The sequence below is a fragment of the Lutjanus erythropterus genome, chromosome 24, assembly GCF_056507025.1.
Source record: "Lutjanus erythropterus isolate fLutEry1 chromosome 24, fLutEry1.hap2, whole genome shotgun sequence".
NCBI classification, from domain to species: Eukaryota; Metazoa; Chordata; class Actinopteri; order Lutjaniformes; family Lutjanidae; genus Lutjanus; species Lutjanus erythropterus.
Window position 1 is genome coordinate 7,513,792 of NC_139340.1, and position 19,955 is coordinate 7,533,746.

The 19,955-nt window shown below is 40.6% G+C and overlaps 1 protein-coding gene across 2 annotated transcripts; it reads left to right on the forward strand.

Moving 5' to 3' along the window:
- The first annotated feature begins 58 nt into the window (after positions 1-58).
- LOC146304613 (cyclin-Y-like protein 1) lies at positions 59-6,101 on the forward strand. 2 transcript variants are annotated; one of them, XM_084713859.1, is made up of 10 exons: positions 59-982; positions 2,026-2,100; positions 2,196-2,230; positions 2,317-2,420; positions 2,782-2,817; positions 3,424-3,475; positions 3,559-3,678; positions 3,763-3,929; positions 4,898-5,060; positions 5,304-6,101. In XM_084713859.1, the coding sequence occupies exons 1-10, from the start codon at positions 823-825 to the stop codon at positions 5,418-5,420; spliced, it is 1,029 nt and encodes a 342-aa protein (XP_084569985.1). In that variant the 5' UTR covers positions 59-822; the 3' UTR covers positions 5,421-6,101. The 2 variants fall into 2 exon arrangements, with proteins under 2 accessions (XP_084569985.1, XP_084569986.1); XM_084713860.1 differs by having other exon boundaries at positions 2,320-2,420.
- Positions 6,102-19,955: the final 13,854 nt, after the last annotated feature.

Below are 19,955 nucleotides of genomic sequence, written 5' to 3' on the forward strand. Positions count from 1 at the left end.
AGATACACAATTTGGACTTTTATTTTGAAAGAAAGGGGCCGGAAGTTACCTCTGAACTTAGTTGCTTCGGCTGATTTGACATCCAAGACGTGTCCTGCAAATGCGACGAGATGAAAGCTAACGTTGGCTATCTCTTAAAAATACCAACACTCGCTGCCTTTCCGCTCTCTTAGCTACCTCTAGAATCATTTGTTGTGAGTGGATTTGCCCGCTAGTCTGGTAGAAAAGACTTAAATTGTGACAGAGCCTTGAACTGCAGTGAAAATGGATTGATCCATGCCGCTGAAGGAGCCAGGAATGGATTGAGGTGCGGAAGCTAGCGTTAGCTAGCCGGCTAGCCATGGAGGGAGACAGAGGAGCCTGTGACTTTGTATTGTTAACCTCTAGTCCGTAAAATAAGTGATATTAGTTATTTTCCGTCCAAAACTATTCAGTCCACGCATGTAATTGTTCTTAAAGTGCGCCAGTGCTATGCTGCGCATACGCCCTGAGCATGTCAGCTGTCCTGCACATACCGCAGATACCCAGTTGGCTTCTTGTAGTACATAGATCCCATTCAACTCTGAAGCCTCATTTTTCATCTTGCAGCCAAACACACCAGCTAATCTGGCCTATAATAATAATATACTGAATTGATTTAAAGATTTAAGTTGAAGTTTTTGTCCCAGTCAGATCTAGTTTCAGATTTACTTCTACTAGCTGCCACTTATAAGATTTAGATTAAACTTTACATAAGTTGCAGACACAGTAGACTAGTAGGTGATCCCTCCTCAGTTGTATGGGAAACAGTGTCAGCTGTAGCAGGACTGTTGTAGGTCAACGATGGGAGGCTCGGTGTCTTGCTGCATCTCTCCTGGAGAGAGTCCCAAGATCCACAGGAGAGAGGTGGAGCTGGAGGAGTGCCCCATCACCACCACTGAGGACGTGAGTGAAGACACTGGGACCTACCTGCAGCACATCAGCGACAGGGAGCTCCCGGACGGTGGGTGATGGATGGATTGTTTACACCTTTCCACGTCCTCATGTTGTTCACACCACATGGGATTCATAATAATGTCTCACATCATCTATCTGCAGTTAAAGGGACAGTTCTGATTATTTGGAATGTGGTTTTTTTGCAGGAGGTACTTGTCAAAAGTCAGTTTATCACCTACAGTAGATGCTGATTGACATGCCCCCAGTTAAGCGAAGCAGAGAGTGGCACCAGCATGGAAACTAAGCAGTGCACTGCTGTGGACAGGGTCAGCAACAAAATATATTTCACCCCACTTAAGAAAAGGTACATCTAAAAGAATCAATATCAGTTTAAGTGTATGTTATATTTAGAATACTTTTACCACCACCACCTTGCCATCAGACAGGCCCTTTTCTTTTTTTTTTTAAAAGGGAAACCACTGCTCTATGAGCCAAATGTCACTTTATCTCATTCAACCAGACTCCACGGGTGAAATCAGTAATTTTACATTGCAGAACATACAGTAGGAGTTGCCTGTCAACCACTGCCTCAGTCCTTAAGTTTGTTTGTGTGACTTCTGTGTTTTAAAAGGTCAGTCACAAAGTCACACAGTAACACAAATAAATTAACAGATCAAGGCAGCAGCAGACCAGCGAGGTAAAATTACTGATTTTATCAGTGGAGTTTGGTTGAGAAAGGGAGAGCAGTATTTAGCTGATATAACAGTGAATTCCCACCAGAAAAGGCTTTCTGATTAAAATATTCTAAATATTTTTAATTTGCTAAAATTATTAATTAAAATTTGCTGCTGACCCTGTTCACAGCAGCACATTGCTTAGCTTCTGTTTGGTGCTGCTCTCCGATTCTCCAAACTGGGTCGTGTTGATTGGCATCTACCATTTGTAATGCTCCGACTATTGATAAATACCTCATACAAACCCACTTCAAATAATGTAAATTATCCACTTAAGCCCTAAATTAACAGCAAAATAGAGCCATACTGGAGACCTATTTTAGTGCAGCGCTATAATTATGCTGTCCCCCTTCACTTTCACAATTGCATCTTGCAGAATTGGCCCAAGAGGCGAACCCATCAGACCACCCAAGAGCCAGCACCCTCTTCCTCAACAAGTCACAGACAGATGGTTGGTATTTCTCATGATTTATTTATTTATTTATCTACTTTTTTGACTCTCCTCTGAATCTCAAAATCTCACCGACTTTTCTCTCCTCATTTCAGTGCGTGAGAAAAGGAAAAGCAACTACATGAATCATGTAAGTGTTTAAACGCCTCGCTGATTGGTATGACAGGTATCTCTCCGGTCGCATACGTGTGTCTTAAACTATCATCTCTTTTCTAGCAGATGTCCCCGGGGCTCCTGACAAAAAAGTACAGTTCCTGCTCGACAATATTCATCGATGACAGCACGGTCAGCCAGCCCAACCTCAAGAGCACGATCAAATGGTGACTGACTTTCCCTCTGTCCTCTAAATGTCTTTACAGGAATAGTTTAGCAGTTTGAATTTTTGTGTGCTGCAAACAAATTGTTAAAATGTCTTGATTCACTCTGAAGGGTCACTGCACATTATCCCACTTATTACAGAGCTGGAAAAAGCAATAATTTGATTTGAAAATTCTAGTATTGCTTCCGCTCCGTTCTCCAGAATCTATGATGAGAGCTGTGTCCATAGCAATGATCTGCTATTCAGAGATTATAGAATATCCTTATCGACCAATCAGAATAATCATAATAAGCAAACATTAATGCAACAAAATTACATCCAGTGATTGACTGTCTGTTTGTGTCAACTTCTCTCTGTTCCAGCGTTGCATTGGCCATATACTACCACATAAAAAACAGGTAGGTAACGTTTGAAATGTTATCAAAAAGAAATGCTACTGTCTGACAGGAAGATTGTTGTCTTGCTCAGGCTCCTAGCCCAAATAATTTTTGGCAAATCCAGATTGATTTTAGAAAGTCTGGACAGCAGAAAAAACACAAAAAAATGTGATTTTTGCAAATTGGATCCAAGCCACATTTAGAGGTGGCTTTAAACACGATTTCAAATCTGATATCTACAGATGCGTCTCAGTCTGAAATCAAATTTCAGAGTGTCTTTTGCATCCCCCGCAACACGACACACACTGACATCGTCAAAACCGGAGTGATGGAAGTGCGTCAGAGCAGCTGAGCAGAACATCACCAGGACAGAAGCCCATACACATAGGTTGGTGATGTCTGGACACAAATCTGTGCAGACACACTGTCTGCAGTCTGTCTTAAAGATCACATTTGAGAAATAAGTCACATCTTAATAAATATGGAGTGTAGATAGATAGATAGCCAGCCAGCCTGTAGTCAGTCAGTTAGTTAGGAAACTATTTCAGTTAACGCTATTAAACCCCCGCAGCGGGACGAAGATCACACAATATGCACATTTAACATTGACTCATTAATGTTCTGCAGAGATTCGAACCGCTCGCTGGATATATTCGATGAGAAGAAGCACCCTCTGTCGGTAAGTTGACGTGTTTGATTTCATGACACACCGATGTTCCCTCTGTCGTGACCGACCGATGACGACCGCTTTCTGCTCAACAGCGAGAGAAGGTTCCAGATGACTACTCTGTGGTAGACCCAGAACACAAACTCATCTACCGCTTCATACGAACGCTCTTCAGCTCTGCGCAGCTCACTGCTGAGTGCGCCATCGTCACTCTGGTAAGTTTACCACATTCACATTACAGGAGTCTGGTGAATGATTTAAACATTCATCCCTGTGTTTGTTTACTGCCTGTGTTTTAGGTTTACCTGGAAAGGCTGTTGACGTACGCTGAGATGGACATCTGTCCTTGTAACTGGAAGCGAATTGTTCTCGGTGCCATCCTGCTGGCCTCCAAGGTCTGGGACGACCAGGCTGTGTGGAATGTCGACTACTGCCAGATCCTCAAAGATATCACAGTGGAGGACATGTGAGTCTTACTTTTCATTTATGAAAGTTCATTTGACGAAAATCACTTGGGTGACCTGTAGGGTCGGGTACCAAACTCCGCCCTGTCAAGGGTCCCGACTGAATTATGTCAGTACTGCCAGGTGATAATTCACGTTAATTCAATCTACACCAAATTACAATAAAGACAGCAGGACACACCCCTGCAGCTTGATGAAGTCTCAGAGAGACAGAACAGTGGCAAGCCGACAGTGGTCGCAGTATTTCAAGTTTTCAAAACTCAACACGGACTCACTGCAGTATTTGCGATGCGAAATGCAAAGCTGGTGAGGGGAACACGTCTAACCTGTTCACCCGGTCAGACACTCAGTGATATATCTACAAGCTGAAGAGTGACGAGCGAGTGATCTCTGACGGCCTGAAAGCCAAGTCCCCCACAGAGCCACAGATAGCATGTCTCAGGCAGCGCAGGAGAAGTTTAACCCTCCATGGACGAGTCGTCGACATCTTCATCTTCAGGTGATTAATTAGCTCGTTGGATAAGTTGTTGTCTGAAATATATCTGTCATTTTTACTGCCGTTTCCAAACACTTAGCCGCTGGCTGGGTTTGAAATTCCTTACCAACCTGCTAAAACAGAATGTGAGATTTATTAGTATGTCCAAAACCTTAGTCACACACAGTGTTAAATGTCCTGGTGATATTCTGAGAGGCTGTAAGTTGTAAGAACAGGTTTGGGAGGGCAGAGCGAAGTAGGAAGGGATTTTAATTTGTTGTAAATAAATACCGAGCAAAAAGACTCCTGCACACTGTCTTCTGCACTTATTAGTAACGTCTCCGTGCAATAACCATCATTCAGTTGTAAATATTGTCAAATTTGTATTTTTACAACTGAAATTACATTTTTCCTGTTGTAGAAAAGTGTTGTAACTTTGAACAAAAAAATGATGAATTCTTTGATTGATTGTCTGCTTTGTTGCGTGTTCGGCAGGAATGAGATGGAGCGTCACTTCCTGGAGCTTCTCCAGTTCAACATCAACGTCCCAGCCAGTGTCTACGCCAAGTATTACTTTGACCTGCGCTCGCTGGCCGACGACAACAACCTCAGTTTCCCTCTGGAGCCGCTGAGCAACAAGCGGGCCCAGAAACTGGAGGTGAGTTTGCCCAAAGCTGCATTCACAACTGGAATTTGCATTTGGAATTTTCTGTCCTCTGTAAAAAAAAAAAAGTCTCAGTGAGGACAGCATGATTCTCATTGGAAATTGTTTACTGAAATCATGCATGTCATCACTGAACTGTTTTCTGTCAGTAAGTCCAGTAAATGTCTGCATCCTTGTTGAACTTGTTTTGATGTTTAGGTGGTAACAGTGATTTTGTGCTAATGTCTTTGTCTCCAGGCCATCTCCAGGCTGTGCGAGGACAAGTACAAGGACCTAAGTAAAGCTGCTATGAGGAGATCTATTAGTGCAGACAACCTGGTTGGCATCAAGAACGCCCAGGCTGTGTTGTCTTAAATCTGCGACAGCCGTCGTGGATCCAGCGAGGAGGTGGAGCAACGGGCTTAGGGTGAAGCCACAGGAGCTGATGCTACAGTCGGACGACATTCGCCAAGAGACATTTCAAAAGTAGATTAATATCAATAACTGAAAATTTCTGTTACAAAATGTTAAATATCGACTTTGGGGACGAACAAAAGAGCAGAAGTTTACCGTACGATATCTCTAAAATACAATGAATCCAGTCTCGTAAGTGTTCATTGCAAAGAACTTCAGCTATTTGCCTTTAAAGCATGGTAATTTGGTGAAATATTTTGCAGATTGTCACTTTTTTTCTTTCAAATGGTGGATGTGTAATCATGGAAGGAATTCGCATGAAAGTGCTTCCTGAAGTCACACAATTTGAGGACCTCATCATCTTCTTTCTTCTTTTATTATTATATATATTTTTTTTTACATCAGCAGATCTTTCGGGGAGTCATTTCTCTGGCTCTTCTGTCCACCAGCCGTGTCCCCGCTCCTTCATTCACATGACAACCTGTCTTTGAACTACCCTGTGGTGTAGTTCTGCACATGGACAAAGAGTAGACTTTGTTTTGCTTACTATGTAGGCCCCTATAGCTGTGAAATGTACAAGATTTTATTTAATTCAAATAAATTTCAGTCGCTGTTTAAAGTTGAGGCTGCTTAGGTGGGAAATGTGTCGTGGTGTTTGTTTGTTTTGTGGGAAGTTTGGGGTCTTTTTCAGAAATGAAAAATATGAGATTGCATTTTGAGTTGCCTTGTGTGTTTCAAACAAAAAAATCATATACAATACATTGTTTCTCTACAAAAGTGGTAAAACATCACATTTACCTTAATTTTATCAAATTTAGTTGAATTGAACTGCAAGGATCACTGGGGACTGTTCATACTGAATAAGACTTGCTGGTTTTTTAATAAATTTATGACTTGTTCACTTACAAGAACATGCTACTGTTAGCTCCTCCAGAAAATTATTATTTGTCCAACTCCCAAATAGAGTTATCACAATGTCAGAATTTAAAACTTTGATTTTATACAACAGGAAAGAGTCTTGAATGAGCTCTTAGATAACTTTTAAAAAGAGTTTTGAACTAGTTATGAAACAGGATCAGTTTAATACTGATGCCTCTCTATGACTCGCAGAACCAAACAAGACCATCAGCGAGAAAATTGGCTATCTTAATGTCTGGCAGCAGGTCAGATTCTCCTTAAAATCAGTTTAAATGAACCAGAGTTACAGTGAGTAGTACGTTACACAGTTCAAAAGAACCAGGAGGAGATTAAAAGATTTAAGACCCACAAAAAGGTTTATTTCTCTCAAATTTTGTTGGCAATATGTGTTAGTGAGCACTTTTACTTTGCCAAGTCGATGCAACCTGCTGACAGGTGTGACAAAGAGATGCTGATTACAGTATGATGATTGCACAGATGGGCCTTTGACTGCTCACAATAAAAGGCCACAAGTATGTGGTGTTTAAATTTAGTATCGTAAGTGCTGCTTTGTTCCTCACCCATGATGCCATGAAAAGGCTAATTGAGCAGGCAGAAATGTAAGTATAAAACTTACCCTACAATTTCATATCAGTATGGCTGCTGTGAAAAAAAGGAACTATATACCATGCCTGTCTTTCTTTAGATGGAACTATTTAGGCTTTTGTTCGTCAATTATGGATCTAAGCACCACTTTTATATGTTACATCTTTTATCACAGCTAAACGGGATTATCACCGCTACTTCTAAAAATGTGAAAAGGGAAATTAAATGACATACAATGACAGCATACAGAAAATTATTTAAGAACACCTCACAAACATAAAGTTAAATTTGTTTAGATGGCCCAGTAATTTTTGTTTCGTTTTGAGCAAACGTTACAAACGAGTAAAAATTGCATTGCAAAGCACAAAGTTCAAAATGCAAAAAAAAAGGTGCTCCTCACACAGCTCTGATGCAGTTGCCAAGAGACAAATGTCACACCAGTCATAGGATCTCACACAGTGGTCTTTTTGTACAGATTGCACATCTCCTCAGTTTCAGTCGGTGGACAATGTATCATAATTATGCCACCTATTAAAGCAGCACTGTGCAGTCTTGACAAGGTACAAGGTAGGTTTATTTATCATTATATAACATAGGGCTGTACTAAAATATGTAGTTGTAGTTTCCTTTTGAATTTCTTAAATGTAACTTCATTTTTAATTAAATGAATTTTGTCTGTCAGTCGCAATGTTGCAGTTTTCGGGATTTTTTTTCTGTCTGTGCAGGATCGTGTGCTCATATGATGAGGGTGAATGAACGTTGATACCTCCTACCTCCTGGTAACCTCTGATTTGTTCACGGCCACTCCTCCCTGCTTTGAATCTATGCCTGATCTACTGTACATGTCAACAGACAGCAAACGGTGTTTTGCCCTTCAGCAGGAAAATGCAACACGTGCATTTGAATTCCTCACACAGCTTTTTCTCCAATTCCTCCAACATGACAACTAAGTGTGACTGGAATCATCGTGGGGATAAAATGTCCAGCTGTTCCTCTTTGGACTTTCCTTTTTCAGAGAAATTGTTCCTGGCTTTTTTCTTTGTGTTTCTTGGCTGTGCCTTTTTGTCATGTACGGCAAATGGTTTTCTCTTTTTTCTGATGGTGAGATATAAGCAGCGATTTTGGCAGGCGCAGTACATTTTGATAAACAATATGTCAGCATGTGGTGCTGGGATGAGTTTTGTAACCGCTGTGGTTGTGTTGTCGTCTGTAGTGCGCAAGCAAACTCAGACATATGGTCACTGGTGTATAGCACAGTTCTGTATATTGCGTTGTTTTTTCTTAACCTCCCAGATGACTTTGGCTCTAATGGCCATAGAACGTTACATATTCATTTGTCATGGCATCCACTACCTCAGGATGATCAATACCTGCAGTGTTCACATTGGGATGGGACTTGCATGGCTGGTCAGTGTGGCACTGAGCTTTCATGGAGGGTTAGTGCTGAGCCGGATCCAGTGTGGCTTCCAACAGCAAACCAGCGGGCTCCTCTGTGATGCTTTTACTCTGAGGGAGCACAGCACTTTTACTTGGGAAGAGGACATGCAGTTGTTCGGGCCCCCATCTGTCATAGGAACTTTTTGCATATTGGCCATCTGCTACTGCTATGGGTGCATGTATCATGCAGCGCTCAGGGTGAGCATAGCTCTTAAACGTAAAAATCACCGCGCCAAACGCACTGTCGGATTCTACTTTTTCATGTTTTTGCTGCAGCTGGCACTGAACGTGTCTTTCGTCGTCCTTACAGCGGTTGGAAAGAGAAAAGCATTCCTCTGCAAGACGATCGGTTCCATAGTGACGCCACTATTAATAATCATTCCTGCGTTCATCAATGCCGCTTTCCTTCTCGGCCGCAACCCACAGATTAAAGGACTTCTCTTTTCTGCATTCCAGCCTCCAAATCAGACAGAGGTAGAGTTGTTTCAGGGGAGCAGGATGGCTGACGGGACAGGAGAGCACACATGTCAGGTTGAGCCCAAAAGGCAAGTGCACAGAGAGAGTACACCGTTTCCTCTACCCGGCAACGTTTTTCCCTCCATCTCTGAGGACTGTTAATAGTCTTAGCCACTGACCGCTTTTAGATCCGTCCACAGTGCCAAGAGCAGTACCAAATGTTTCTCCTAAAAATACAAACGTGCCATTTTTGGTCACTGTTGTGGTAACGTGCTCATGTGTGCAACAGTCAAAGCGACGGAGTATCAGACATTGTTGTGCTCCACTCTTCACAGCACTTGACCAGCAGACCAGTTCTGAGCTCACAGGATGTAATTATGTTTTTTTTTTTTAACACAGCTGATCACACAAAAATGTTCTCAATGCCAAGATGGTCCAGTTCAACACAGTACTGAGTAGCATACTGTAGTACCTCTATTTTGTATGTATTGTTAATATGATTGTGATATACCAATGTATATTGTATGTAACTTGTACATGTATCACTTAAATACTCAGCTTGGGTAGTTTAATGTTAAATGTGACTTTATATTTAATTGTTGCTGTTGTACACATTTTAATTAGCATTATGCTGTTAATAGTTGTACTGGTGTTTTTGTTTTTGTCAGTGTTACTTTTGTGGGTTACTTGATAATACATTTTCAGATATCTACAGTAAATGTAGCTATAAAGGTTGTGTTGTGACTTTGACACATGATTAAACATATCTGTTGGATCTACTTTATAGTTTGAACATGTCTCCTTTTTTCAGTCAGTACTTTGTAAAAGAAAAACAAGACAGACATCTTCACAAACTGTTAACTTTGCAAAATGTTAAGGCTACGTCTCCATCTGGTTTTGTAGCCTCGTTGCATGAGCTCTGTTTAATGGTTTGGGGGAAACTATATCATTTTTTTCAGAAGTTATTGCAGTGAGCAAGTTTCCGCCCTGTGTTGTAAAGGTGGATAAACAACATAAAAATCTACCGTCCACCGAAGCAAGTAGTAACAAGTGAAAAGTAGTGGTCCAAGAATTGAGCCTTGTGGGACTCCAAATCGAAGCTGTTGTTTTGTATGGTCACAGTTTTGCATTGAGATTTTCCAGGCTGTAAGAATGTTGTGACTGGTAGAATAATAGACAGCACTTAAGATCAAGGAATGCCGTCAACAAATGAACTACAAGCATATGGCCACATATTTTCTTTTAATTTACATTTCACACTAAATTGAACTTGCCGTGAAAGTTTGCTATTTCTGAAAAATCTCTCTCTGAATATCAACCAGTTACTTTTATTTCTGGCTCTTGGAAACAGCAGTGCACATAATGATAATTCAGTATGAGAACATTTCTTATTATGAATGTTATCTTCATTTATTGTACATTACTGCATAGGTAAGGTGACGTTGGTCTCTTTCTAATTTAATAGCAGCACTAATTAGTCCTACACAATATGAGGAAAATCTGGGAAATGCAATAACATTGTTCAATAAGGCGATGATGATATGACAACTGTTCGGCATGTTTTACACAGTATCTGTAATTATAAAACATTGTTTCTTCTGATACTAAAATTAATTCCAAATAGCAAAAACACTGTTTTTTTGTTTTTTTTTTTACCACAAGGTCTTCGTCAGACACATTTTCCTCATTCTTCTCTCCCTCAACCATTGTGGCTAACAGGCAGGATACATTTTGCAATTCTTTGTAATTTACCTGTGCTATGGCATTTAAATTGATTGTAATGGACGCAATGGCTTCCAAGAAATGGAGGATACAAACTGCTAAAAGTACCTACTTTTAATAGCAGCAGCTTCAATAAGAGCCAATCCAATTCCCAGAAATGAAGAGCTACTTGATGAACTATAAATGTTAGCTCAGAGAGTGGTCCAGCAACATGTTGCCATGCTACCAACTCAACCAGCCACCGGAAATTATTTTAAATCTGTCAGCGTGTCACACTACCTCACACTTTCCAAGGACAGATTTTTTTTTCTTCTTTCTTTTTTTCTGATTAACTACAGCACATATTTTCTGCAATACATCTTAAGTGATGAAAACTTGACACCAATCAAGGCTCTTTATTAGGTGGCCAATGCCTGCCACAGGGACTCTTTTTGGACAAAACTTCCTGTCCTACACCTGTCACTTTCTCTTTCAGAGCTGTGCTATAGTAACTTTGATTGTTTGTTATCTGTAATGTAATGAGATGCTTCATAAATAGCTTCAGATTTAAGTGCTGCTCATGCAAGCTAAGTGATGCAAACATGACTCTGACATGCTCTCTGCTTCATTATATGCAGAAACCCTGCAGCTCTGAGTGTGATTAGTGGTTTCTAGGGGCTACATCTTCATAAAAGGTGTTCAGCTGTATAGCTACAATTGATCTGGTCTAACACAGACGCCTAGAGGACATAGCAATTAGCTGGTTGAATACTTGTTGCTGTTAAAGATTCAGTCAAAGAACATCACCAGAGCATAAAGATCTGTTAAATGTAGCTCGGCTCTCTGATTATGCATGTTAGCTGCGTGAACTATCAGGAAGATGGCAAAGTTTGACTTATAAAGTTCTCCCTAGTTAGTGTAATAACATCTATTCATGATTTCCTGACAATGACTGTTAAGGACTTCAATAAGTTTGACCTTTGTGTTTAGTGAAGCTTGACATGACCTCCAAGGGTGTGACTTTGTGTTGAAAAGTGGGTGGGACAGAAGGGCTCAGATGGAAAAAAGAAGCCTTCAACCTACGCAATTTTGAGCAATACAATGGGGGATCAGTGTGAGGTCAATGTAGGTAATTACAGCGGGTAATAAAAAAAGAAAGTATAGTGGCGCATCAAAAGGACATTGCGTAAGTTACTACACAGTCTACAATACAAAAATACTTAGGATAAAACGTCATCATCCACTGCTGCAACACCAATCAACCTAGCAACAACAATATCTGATACAAATACCCTAAAATGCTATAAAACAGAAACAACACAGGGAATAAATATATACACAAATATATATTCAAGCATTTTTTTTAACAGACAATGCTTTTAAAAAATTTGGGGGGACAAAATTGGCAATTTCAACACGAATCATCCCCAGGGTAGATTACACCCATGACGCCCCCCTTATGATCCTCTGACTCCTCTAGCACCACCACCAGGTCAAAATTTGTCTGATGCTTTCGTTTATGAGCAAATATCTACAAAACAAACATTCCCAACATCCTCAGCTATGATTTGTGTTTTGTAGTATTAAGCAATTGTTCGCATGCTATCACATTAACTAAAACGTTGAATGGTTGTCCTATTTTTTTTCTTTTACATGCATGTCAGGAGACATTTAGCCTGTTAGAGTTTGAGGCAAAAACAAATCTCTTTAATGCCAGAAGGGCAGCAGAATTTGTTTTTCTATCTGTTCTTGGCAACGGCTCACCTTGAATTTGAAAAGCCTTTTCAGTGAAAAACATCTGCAAAGTAAAGCCAGAATCTGAAGTAATACAAGTTATATTGTACATCTGAAGGTCACCCTGAATAATACGATATATTATACATAAGACCATTTCATATGCAGGGTTGAGTAGTAATGCATTATATGTAACTGAGATTACTTAATTACATTCCAAAGTATAATCAGCCCAGATTACATTTGAAATATGTATGTAATTAGATTACACTTTTTTTTTTACATATGTCTGCTGCAAAGATGTTTTTTTATACCTTGTCTCTCTAAAAAGTATGACTTTGTACTTAAATTATACAAGTGTTACTGCAATCAACTACTTATATTTACTGTAGGTGATACTGTCAAACATATCCATCATACAGAAGTGTTCTCTCTGTAATAACTGACTCAAAAATAATTTCAAATATTTTGTTTCTCCTTTTACGTAACCTCAAATACTTTAAAGTAGTATACATCATTGGGGAATATATTGCCTCGGTGTCCTTTCTTTTCCCTTTCACAGCTGAACCAAACTGAGAGGTTGCTCCTTGCAGAAATGTAGTACCCATTAGTGGCCACAGAGAGGCAGTGCTGCAGTGTGTAACACGGCTGGCCTAATTGCAGGTGTGAGATTAATCCATGTGTTAATGCGACATCCTCCTGGCTCTCCCCAGCTCTGGTGCAGCTTGCTTCTGTATCATTGCCAGACTGGATGATGGAGATGGACACAATCAGGCCTGTTTCATGTGAGCAAATCAACAAATCCTGAGGATGAGTTCCTGAGTATTATTTATGACATAATGCTGAAATGGCAGACAAGGTACCATTAAAAAGCCATGTTAGATATGTCCTTGTTTAAGAGAAGTACTCTACAACCCCAATTCCAAAAAAGTTGTGTAAAAAGTAAACAAAACAGAATGCTATGACTTACGAATCATTTTCTACCTATATTTAATTGATTCTAGTATGAAGACATGATGTTTAATGTTCCAACTAATGATCTTTACTGTTCTTTTTGCAAATGCTAAATTTGATGCCTGTAACGTGTTCCAAAAAAGTTGGGACGGGGCAAAAGCATTCAGTGTTGGGGAGCTGAGGACGCACAACAGTCCAGCGTTGTAACACGCTCAGAGTTTGTCTTGGCTTTGTCTGACGTCTGGATGGCATCAGACATCTGGATGGCACGTTTTGCTCCCAAACCTGCTGAAAGTTGCAGAACAATCTGGATTTTCCTTTTTCTCTTTAGTGCGGAGGTCATGAAATCCATGATTTCCAAAAGTTGTTGATATTTGGCTTTCACTCGGTATGTAGAGTCTCGACTTGTGTTGGTAGATGCAGCAACAAACTGTCTACTGTAAAGGGTTTTCCTTCTTATATTCCTGAAAAAAAATGTTTTTTACTATTTTCCCATGCAGTTCTTTACAAAGTGGTAAAGATGTCACGACTTTCTTGAAAGGTATTACAGGCATCAAATTCAGAATGAGTACATGTTTTCAAGAAAACACCAAAGCTCATAAAATAAGTTGTAAATCATTGCATTGTGTTTTTATTTAAGTTTTACTCAACTTTTTTGAACTTGGGGTTGTACCTAAAAGTAAAATTTATGTTGGAAGAAACTGACTATAATAAATTAATAATCCTATTTAAATTTTCTTACTAAAACTTCCTTGAGTTCAGTCTCTTTACAGTGTGTGCACCAACCCTCAGTGTACTTGGCTGGTGTAAAGCTCATATCAGTGCAGGTACACGAAAACCGTCCTAATCTGAAATGAATAGTGTGTGTGTGCATATATGCCTGCGTCCGTGCGTGTGTGTATCCTGTAGGGATCACAGTGCCAGTGCAGCTTCATTAATCTCTCAGCATCTTGGGACTTGTCTGAACTCTAAAAGAGGGCTGGAGAGAACAAGCTGCCCCCCCGGGGAGTCACTCCGTTTACCCTCCACGCACTCAGGTCACTTCTCATATCACACACTCTTCAACTATACAATGTCAAACCCTCCAGAAGGCCTGAAAACACAGAACTGCTGCTGCTGATCTGTGCAGAATGTGTGTGTGATGTGCGTATCTGCGTGTGCATATTTGTGTTTGTCCATGCATGAAGAGTGATAGAGGGTGAGAGGTGCATATTAGACAGTGAGACTTTTTAAAGCTGTATGTGGGTCATACTGAATGTGTTGCATGATTTCTTCAAGTAGCGAAAAGCAAAAACTGTGCCACGACTGTATCATAAATATTTATTTCTCCTCAATAATGCATAGGAAAGCACATATACTGATTACATTACAAAACATACTGCTATAAATATCTCAAGACTCTCACATAGGGATAAGATTCACACTATACTGATTACAGTTACACTCTTAGAAATAAGCGGGCTAACTGGAACCATAAAGGGTTCTTCAGCTTGCCCCCATAGGAGAACCCTTTTTGGTTCCTGGTGGAATCTTTTATAAAGAAAGGGTTCTATCAAGAGACGTTTGTGAAAGGTATCACCAGATCCCCTGCATGGTGTCATGGGTCCACCCAGAACCCTCTCTGGAGGTTCTAGCTAGAATCTTTCCACCTTCAAAGGGGGCTAACCATCCAGGGGCTTCCACAAAGAACCCTTCTATATTCCTAGGTTTTCATCTAGAACCAACCAGGGGGGTTCTGCTGAGAAGAATTTTATATTAAGAGGATTTTATCTAGAACCCACCAAGTTGCTTCTACCAAGGACCCTTTTATATTACAAGGGGTTTATGTAGAACCCACCCAGGTGCTTCTACTACGAACCCTTTTATATTCCAAGGGTATCATCTAGAACCCACCCACAGAGTTTTACCAAGAATATTGTGGTGGAAAGAGCCCCTGACAAAAAAGTTCTTTGAGGATTTCAAAAACCCTTGAAGAACTCTTTCTTTTAAAAGGGCTCTTAGGATAAAAAGATTTCTTAAAGGAACCCTTAGTCTTACATCAAACCCTTGATGAATGCTTTCTTCAACAAATAGTTCTTTTGAAGCCAGTGGTTCTGAGGTTTCTTCAAGAAGAAACGTTTTTGAACTTATTTCTTGGAGTGTAGGCCAACGTGAGGATATCAGGACGATATTTGCCTTTTAATAAAAACTGGAGGTCTTTCAATGTCACCCTGCTCCAAAAAATTTTTAAAAAATGTTCTTTATCAGCTTTGAACATGACAGCAGAAAAAGTGGGAGTCAGAGCATTACATCAGTAGCTGTAGTAGTCTTGGAATCAGTCGGGATCCAATCAAATCTAATCAAATCACCTGTTTTCCTCGCCGCTTTTAAACCATTGCACTCTGTGCCACAGAATCATCCCGAGTGGATTCACCACAAAAGCTTATCCCAACAGAAAAGCGGTTTCCCTGTGTGGAAGATGAATGAGAAAATAAATGGCACCTATAATTAAATCAGCCTAGGAGGATGTAACACGTTTGGCTTCCATGCTGCTCTGATCCACCAGCTCGTCCCTGAATGGGAACCTCCACAATTCTCACTCGGTGTGTCATGGTGTATACTGACAGCATTGTTGGATGAGACAATTTACACCACAGCCGCATGTGGTTAGAGTGTAAAATGCTGATGGTTATTTTCCCTGCATTAAAAATGTGTGCTAACAGAGCTATATTACCCACAGAGAAGAGTTGGGCAGGATGACACCGGACTGTTCTTTACATCGTTAACTTCATAGTACAATGCAACCTTAAATACCTGTATAGAAATCAAGATGGCACTGTCCTCATGAGTTGTTTTTGGCTCAAACCTGGGATGTCCACAAGGCCGGGCTAAAGTTGCAAGAGCAACGGCCCATTTGCCCTGCTGTTGTGGCTGCAGAAATACGAGTAGCCCACAGTTGCTAAAAGTAGACCAAATTAAATCGCCATGTCATCGAAACTTTTATTACTTTTTGATAGCCATGTGTTGGAGCCATTTGGACAGTTGTCAGTGGGCTAGCAAGCAGCAGACCATTATGACCATTACCTTAAGTGAGTGTTTTATAGAGATACAGGGATCTAATGTTTCGGACTGCTTAATTATGCTAGACTATGGACTGTCAATATGAAGCTACGCTATGTGTTTCTGCTTTGTGACGTGTGTCGCTTGCTGTGCTCTTGAACATGCTTCATTCAAGTTGTGCTAAATGTTCAATCAACAAGCCGGTGTAGTTGATAGAAGTTGCTTTATTTTGCCCTTTTTTTCAGGTGAACAGCCTGTGTGTCCCTGCTCAACGTAAGAAGCTTTGAACAAATCTGCCGCCAGACAAGAACATCAGTCTTCGACTAAACTACAACAACCCCAGATCATGGTCAGTGACAACTTTTTCTTTGCATATGATGCCAACAATTTTAAACTGTATTGTTTTCTTTGACATCTGTGCATGGCTACTAGACTATGGTTAGAATTGGGGAAGATTGTGCTTACAGTTCATTAGAAGGAGAACATTAATTAAAGGGTACAGGAAACTTCTGTCAAGTCACACGAGACGTTCATCCACCACATTGACCTCCACACCCATACTTTCTGTCTCACTACAGATAGAGCACACTACTTCTTACAACTATTCGCAAACCTTCAAAGTTTTTGTTCCAACTTGAGGGGGCGTTGACATGAATTTTCCCAGTTGGGAACTAATTTTTCCAATGATTCCTTCACCACATGAATGCAGGATCAGATAGATGTATTCATGGGTGTACTTATTTCTTTGTAGCTTGGAGAATCCACACCCACATCAGGTTCCACATTCGATTTAGTCTAATTGGTTCCAGGTGAAGTCCTGTTCTATTGCTGCAGGTCTTGATCTGTGTGTCAGTGGGTCTAGGTGTTACAGGTGGTGTGCATTTTTTGAGGCGAGGCGAGTGTGAACTGTGAAGTTTTGGAGAAACTTACATGTATCAACACTTGTTGTATAGTTTCTGATCACCAATAGTAAACTCATCAAGCTGCTTTCAGTGTTGGCGGTCTCTCTCCATCTGACTGTCCTCAGGCGCCTTCTTGACTCGATCTCTTTTTTGGAGAGTTAATTCATGAATGTCAAGGTCACGTAGGTTCCACAAATCTGTTTTAGATTGTGTACAAGATTTGTAGTAAGCCTTTGTTTTTTCACGGAAGAGGCAAAAAAAAATTGTGCGTATTTGTTCAAGTTTTTGTCGTGTCTCTGATCCAAGCTCCTACCATCTCATGGCACGGCTTTCATGTCAACCTTGCTGCCCCACTGTTGCTACTGCTGAGCTGGCATGAAAATGGTGGTTGACTACTGCTGGTTCGCCTCTCCTCTAATGAGCTCGGTGGAAGATTTAAACCTTGTTTTGCGCCCCTGGCTCCTGGCATCGGAAAAAATACCAGGACAGTCAGTCTGTCAGCATTAAACCAGACATTACGCAGATGCCAGCAGCCAACTTGGTCCAAATAGAGCCAAATGCTCTTTGACCTTTAAGGGGAGTAGGAGGAAAGGTGAGGAGGCAAGTGATTTTCCTTTTCACTTCTTCAACATTAAACCGGTATGTAAAGGGCACAGGGCGAATCATAGTGTATGTAGTTGTGATGTTACAAGGACCTCTATGATTGAAAATCTTATACATGATGGAGCTGCTGTGCTGCACTAGTCTCACTGTAGTTCTCATCAAAAACACAAAACTGCTTACCCATATACATGTTTTCATTTGCACAGCAAATGAGAAAATGTCGGCTTTGCTGAACCAGGGTGATTTTCCTTTTTCCTGCATGCGGAAGGCATTTCGATGTGATTTGTCCTGAGTTTTGCTTTTTATGATGCAGAGCGTAGAATGTGCAGTCATGCAGTGTTCACCTGCCCATCCCATGTGTAATAGCAGTATATGATAGTGTTATTTTTAAGAAGTCACAAGAAGATAGTTGAAATGATGTATCTAATGCAAAGAGTTGTTGTTAAAACTGGGGTAGGCAGTTTATTTTTGGTGGCTCTGTTTTCAGGCTTTAGAAAATCTAGCCCATGACGGGAGACTTTGGCCAATCACAGGTCTGGAAAATTGATTGTTGAGCCTCGTTCTTCACATGTCAGTGTTTGATAAGATGGGAATGAGACCCAACAATCAACCATCTTCGAGCCAAGCATCAGTAATGTGACAACCTTTTTCCAGAATCAGTTACTGCACCTTTAAGAGCATATTATATCTATTATTATAGAAATTATTCTACTGCAAATACTGATAGCATGTTGTGTTCTACAGAACCTCTGTGAAAGGACTGGTGATGATTACAGAGAACTTGCAGATTTTCTGCGATTGAGATTTCTGTGCTCAACTTGAAATGTTAAGTGCTTAGGGACGAGTTAATGTTCCAGGAACTTAATTTGGACCCTGGTCCCTGTGGTGATAACGAGTTCCTCCATAGTGACAAGAGAAAGGGCCATCCATCTCATAACCAAAATTTCTCTTGCATTAAGCCATCTTAAAATTGAGGTTAATTTGTGCTAAAAGTCATGATGGTCCCGTCATAATTCTAATCAGCATTAAACTATGTTGCAAACCAGGCTTTAGAAAACGGTGGTTCTTTGAGTATGAGGTCAAGCAGTGGCCCCGTTCCTCTATGATCTTATGAGTAGTAATTGCATCTAAATGCCTTCAGGATTATAGCTTCCTTCTTGGTCCAGTATCAGCTAAAGTCTAACTGGACAGGAGGTGTGAACAGGCAGTTATGAAGGGGGGAGGTTTAGGATGAGGCTGGGGCCTCATGGTCCCCTGGTAACCGGCGGAGACTGTTTTTTAATGTTCCTCTCTGTGCTGTGATCAGCAGATGCATCAGAGTGATGATGACACGCTGAGTAGAACAAAACTGTGTTTAATGGGCTGGAGGCCCGGCTGCTGTGCAGCGCTGGCACACAACAGACAGGGCAGGTGAGATGTGTGTGTGTGTGTTTGAGAGAGAGGGAAAAATGTTGATATGTTTTATTGTATGTATGGAGGAACTCTCTGAATATCCTCCATAGTTCCTCCTCAGCTTGGACGTGGAGGCAGCACACTTTTAGCTAAATGCAAGAAGATAATCAAGATGCAGTATAGGAAGTGTGGGATCTAGCATTTCTGGAGCTTGACCCTTAAGATTTTGGCCATATTTTTCGTAAGTGCAAATGCTCTCTGTGTTATGCAACCCTGTTTTGAAAAATGATAAATACATCTACCTTGTACCTTAAATGCTAACATCAGCTTGCCAAGATGCATGCAATTACAATCCTAACATGCTGACATTGCAAGAAAATATTTGCTAATTAGCATTTAGCACAACTGAGGCTAATTGGAAAGTCATTAGTTTTTCAATGCACTGCACGCTGCTAGTGGTGCTCGATCAGGCTGTAAATCGAGGTATCATCAAAGTCATGATGATTCATCCTCCGGGGACTTGGGATATCTGTACCAAATTTTATGACAGTCCAACTCAAAGGTGTTTGGACATGTTACTAAAAACAAAAAGTCAATGTCATGGTGTTGCTAGAGGAAAAGTCAGGGGATCCAGAGTCAGTAGGGGCTGCAAATGGCTTTGGGAAAAACCCTAAAAATTGCAGGCCAGAATCAAAGCCACAGTGGATCTATTGTTGACCTTCACGATCAAGTAACTGCACAATAGCCTGATTCCTCAGCCAAGAGACTGTAATAA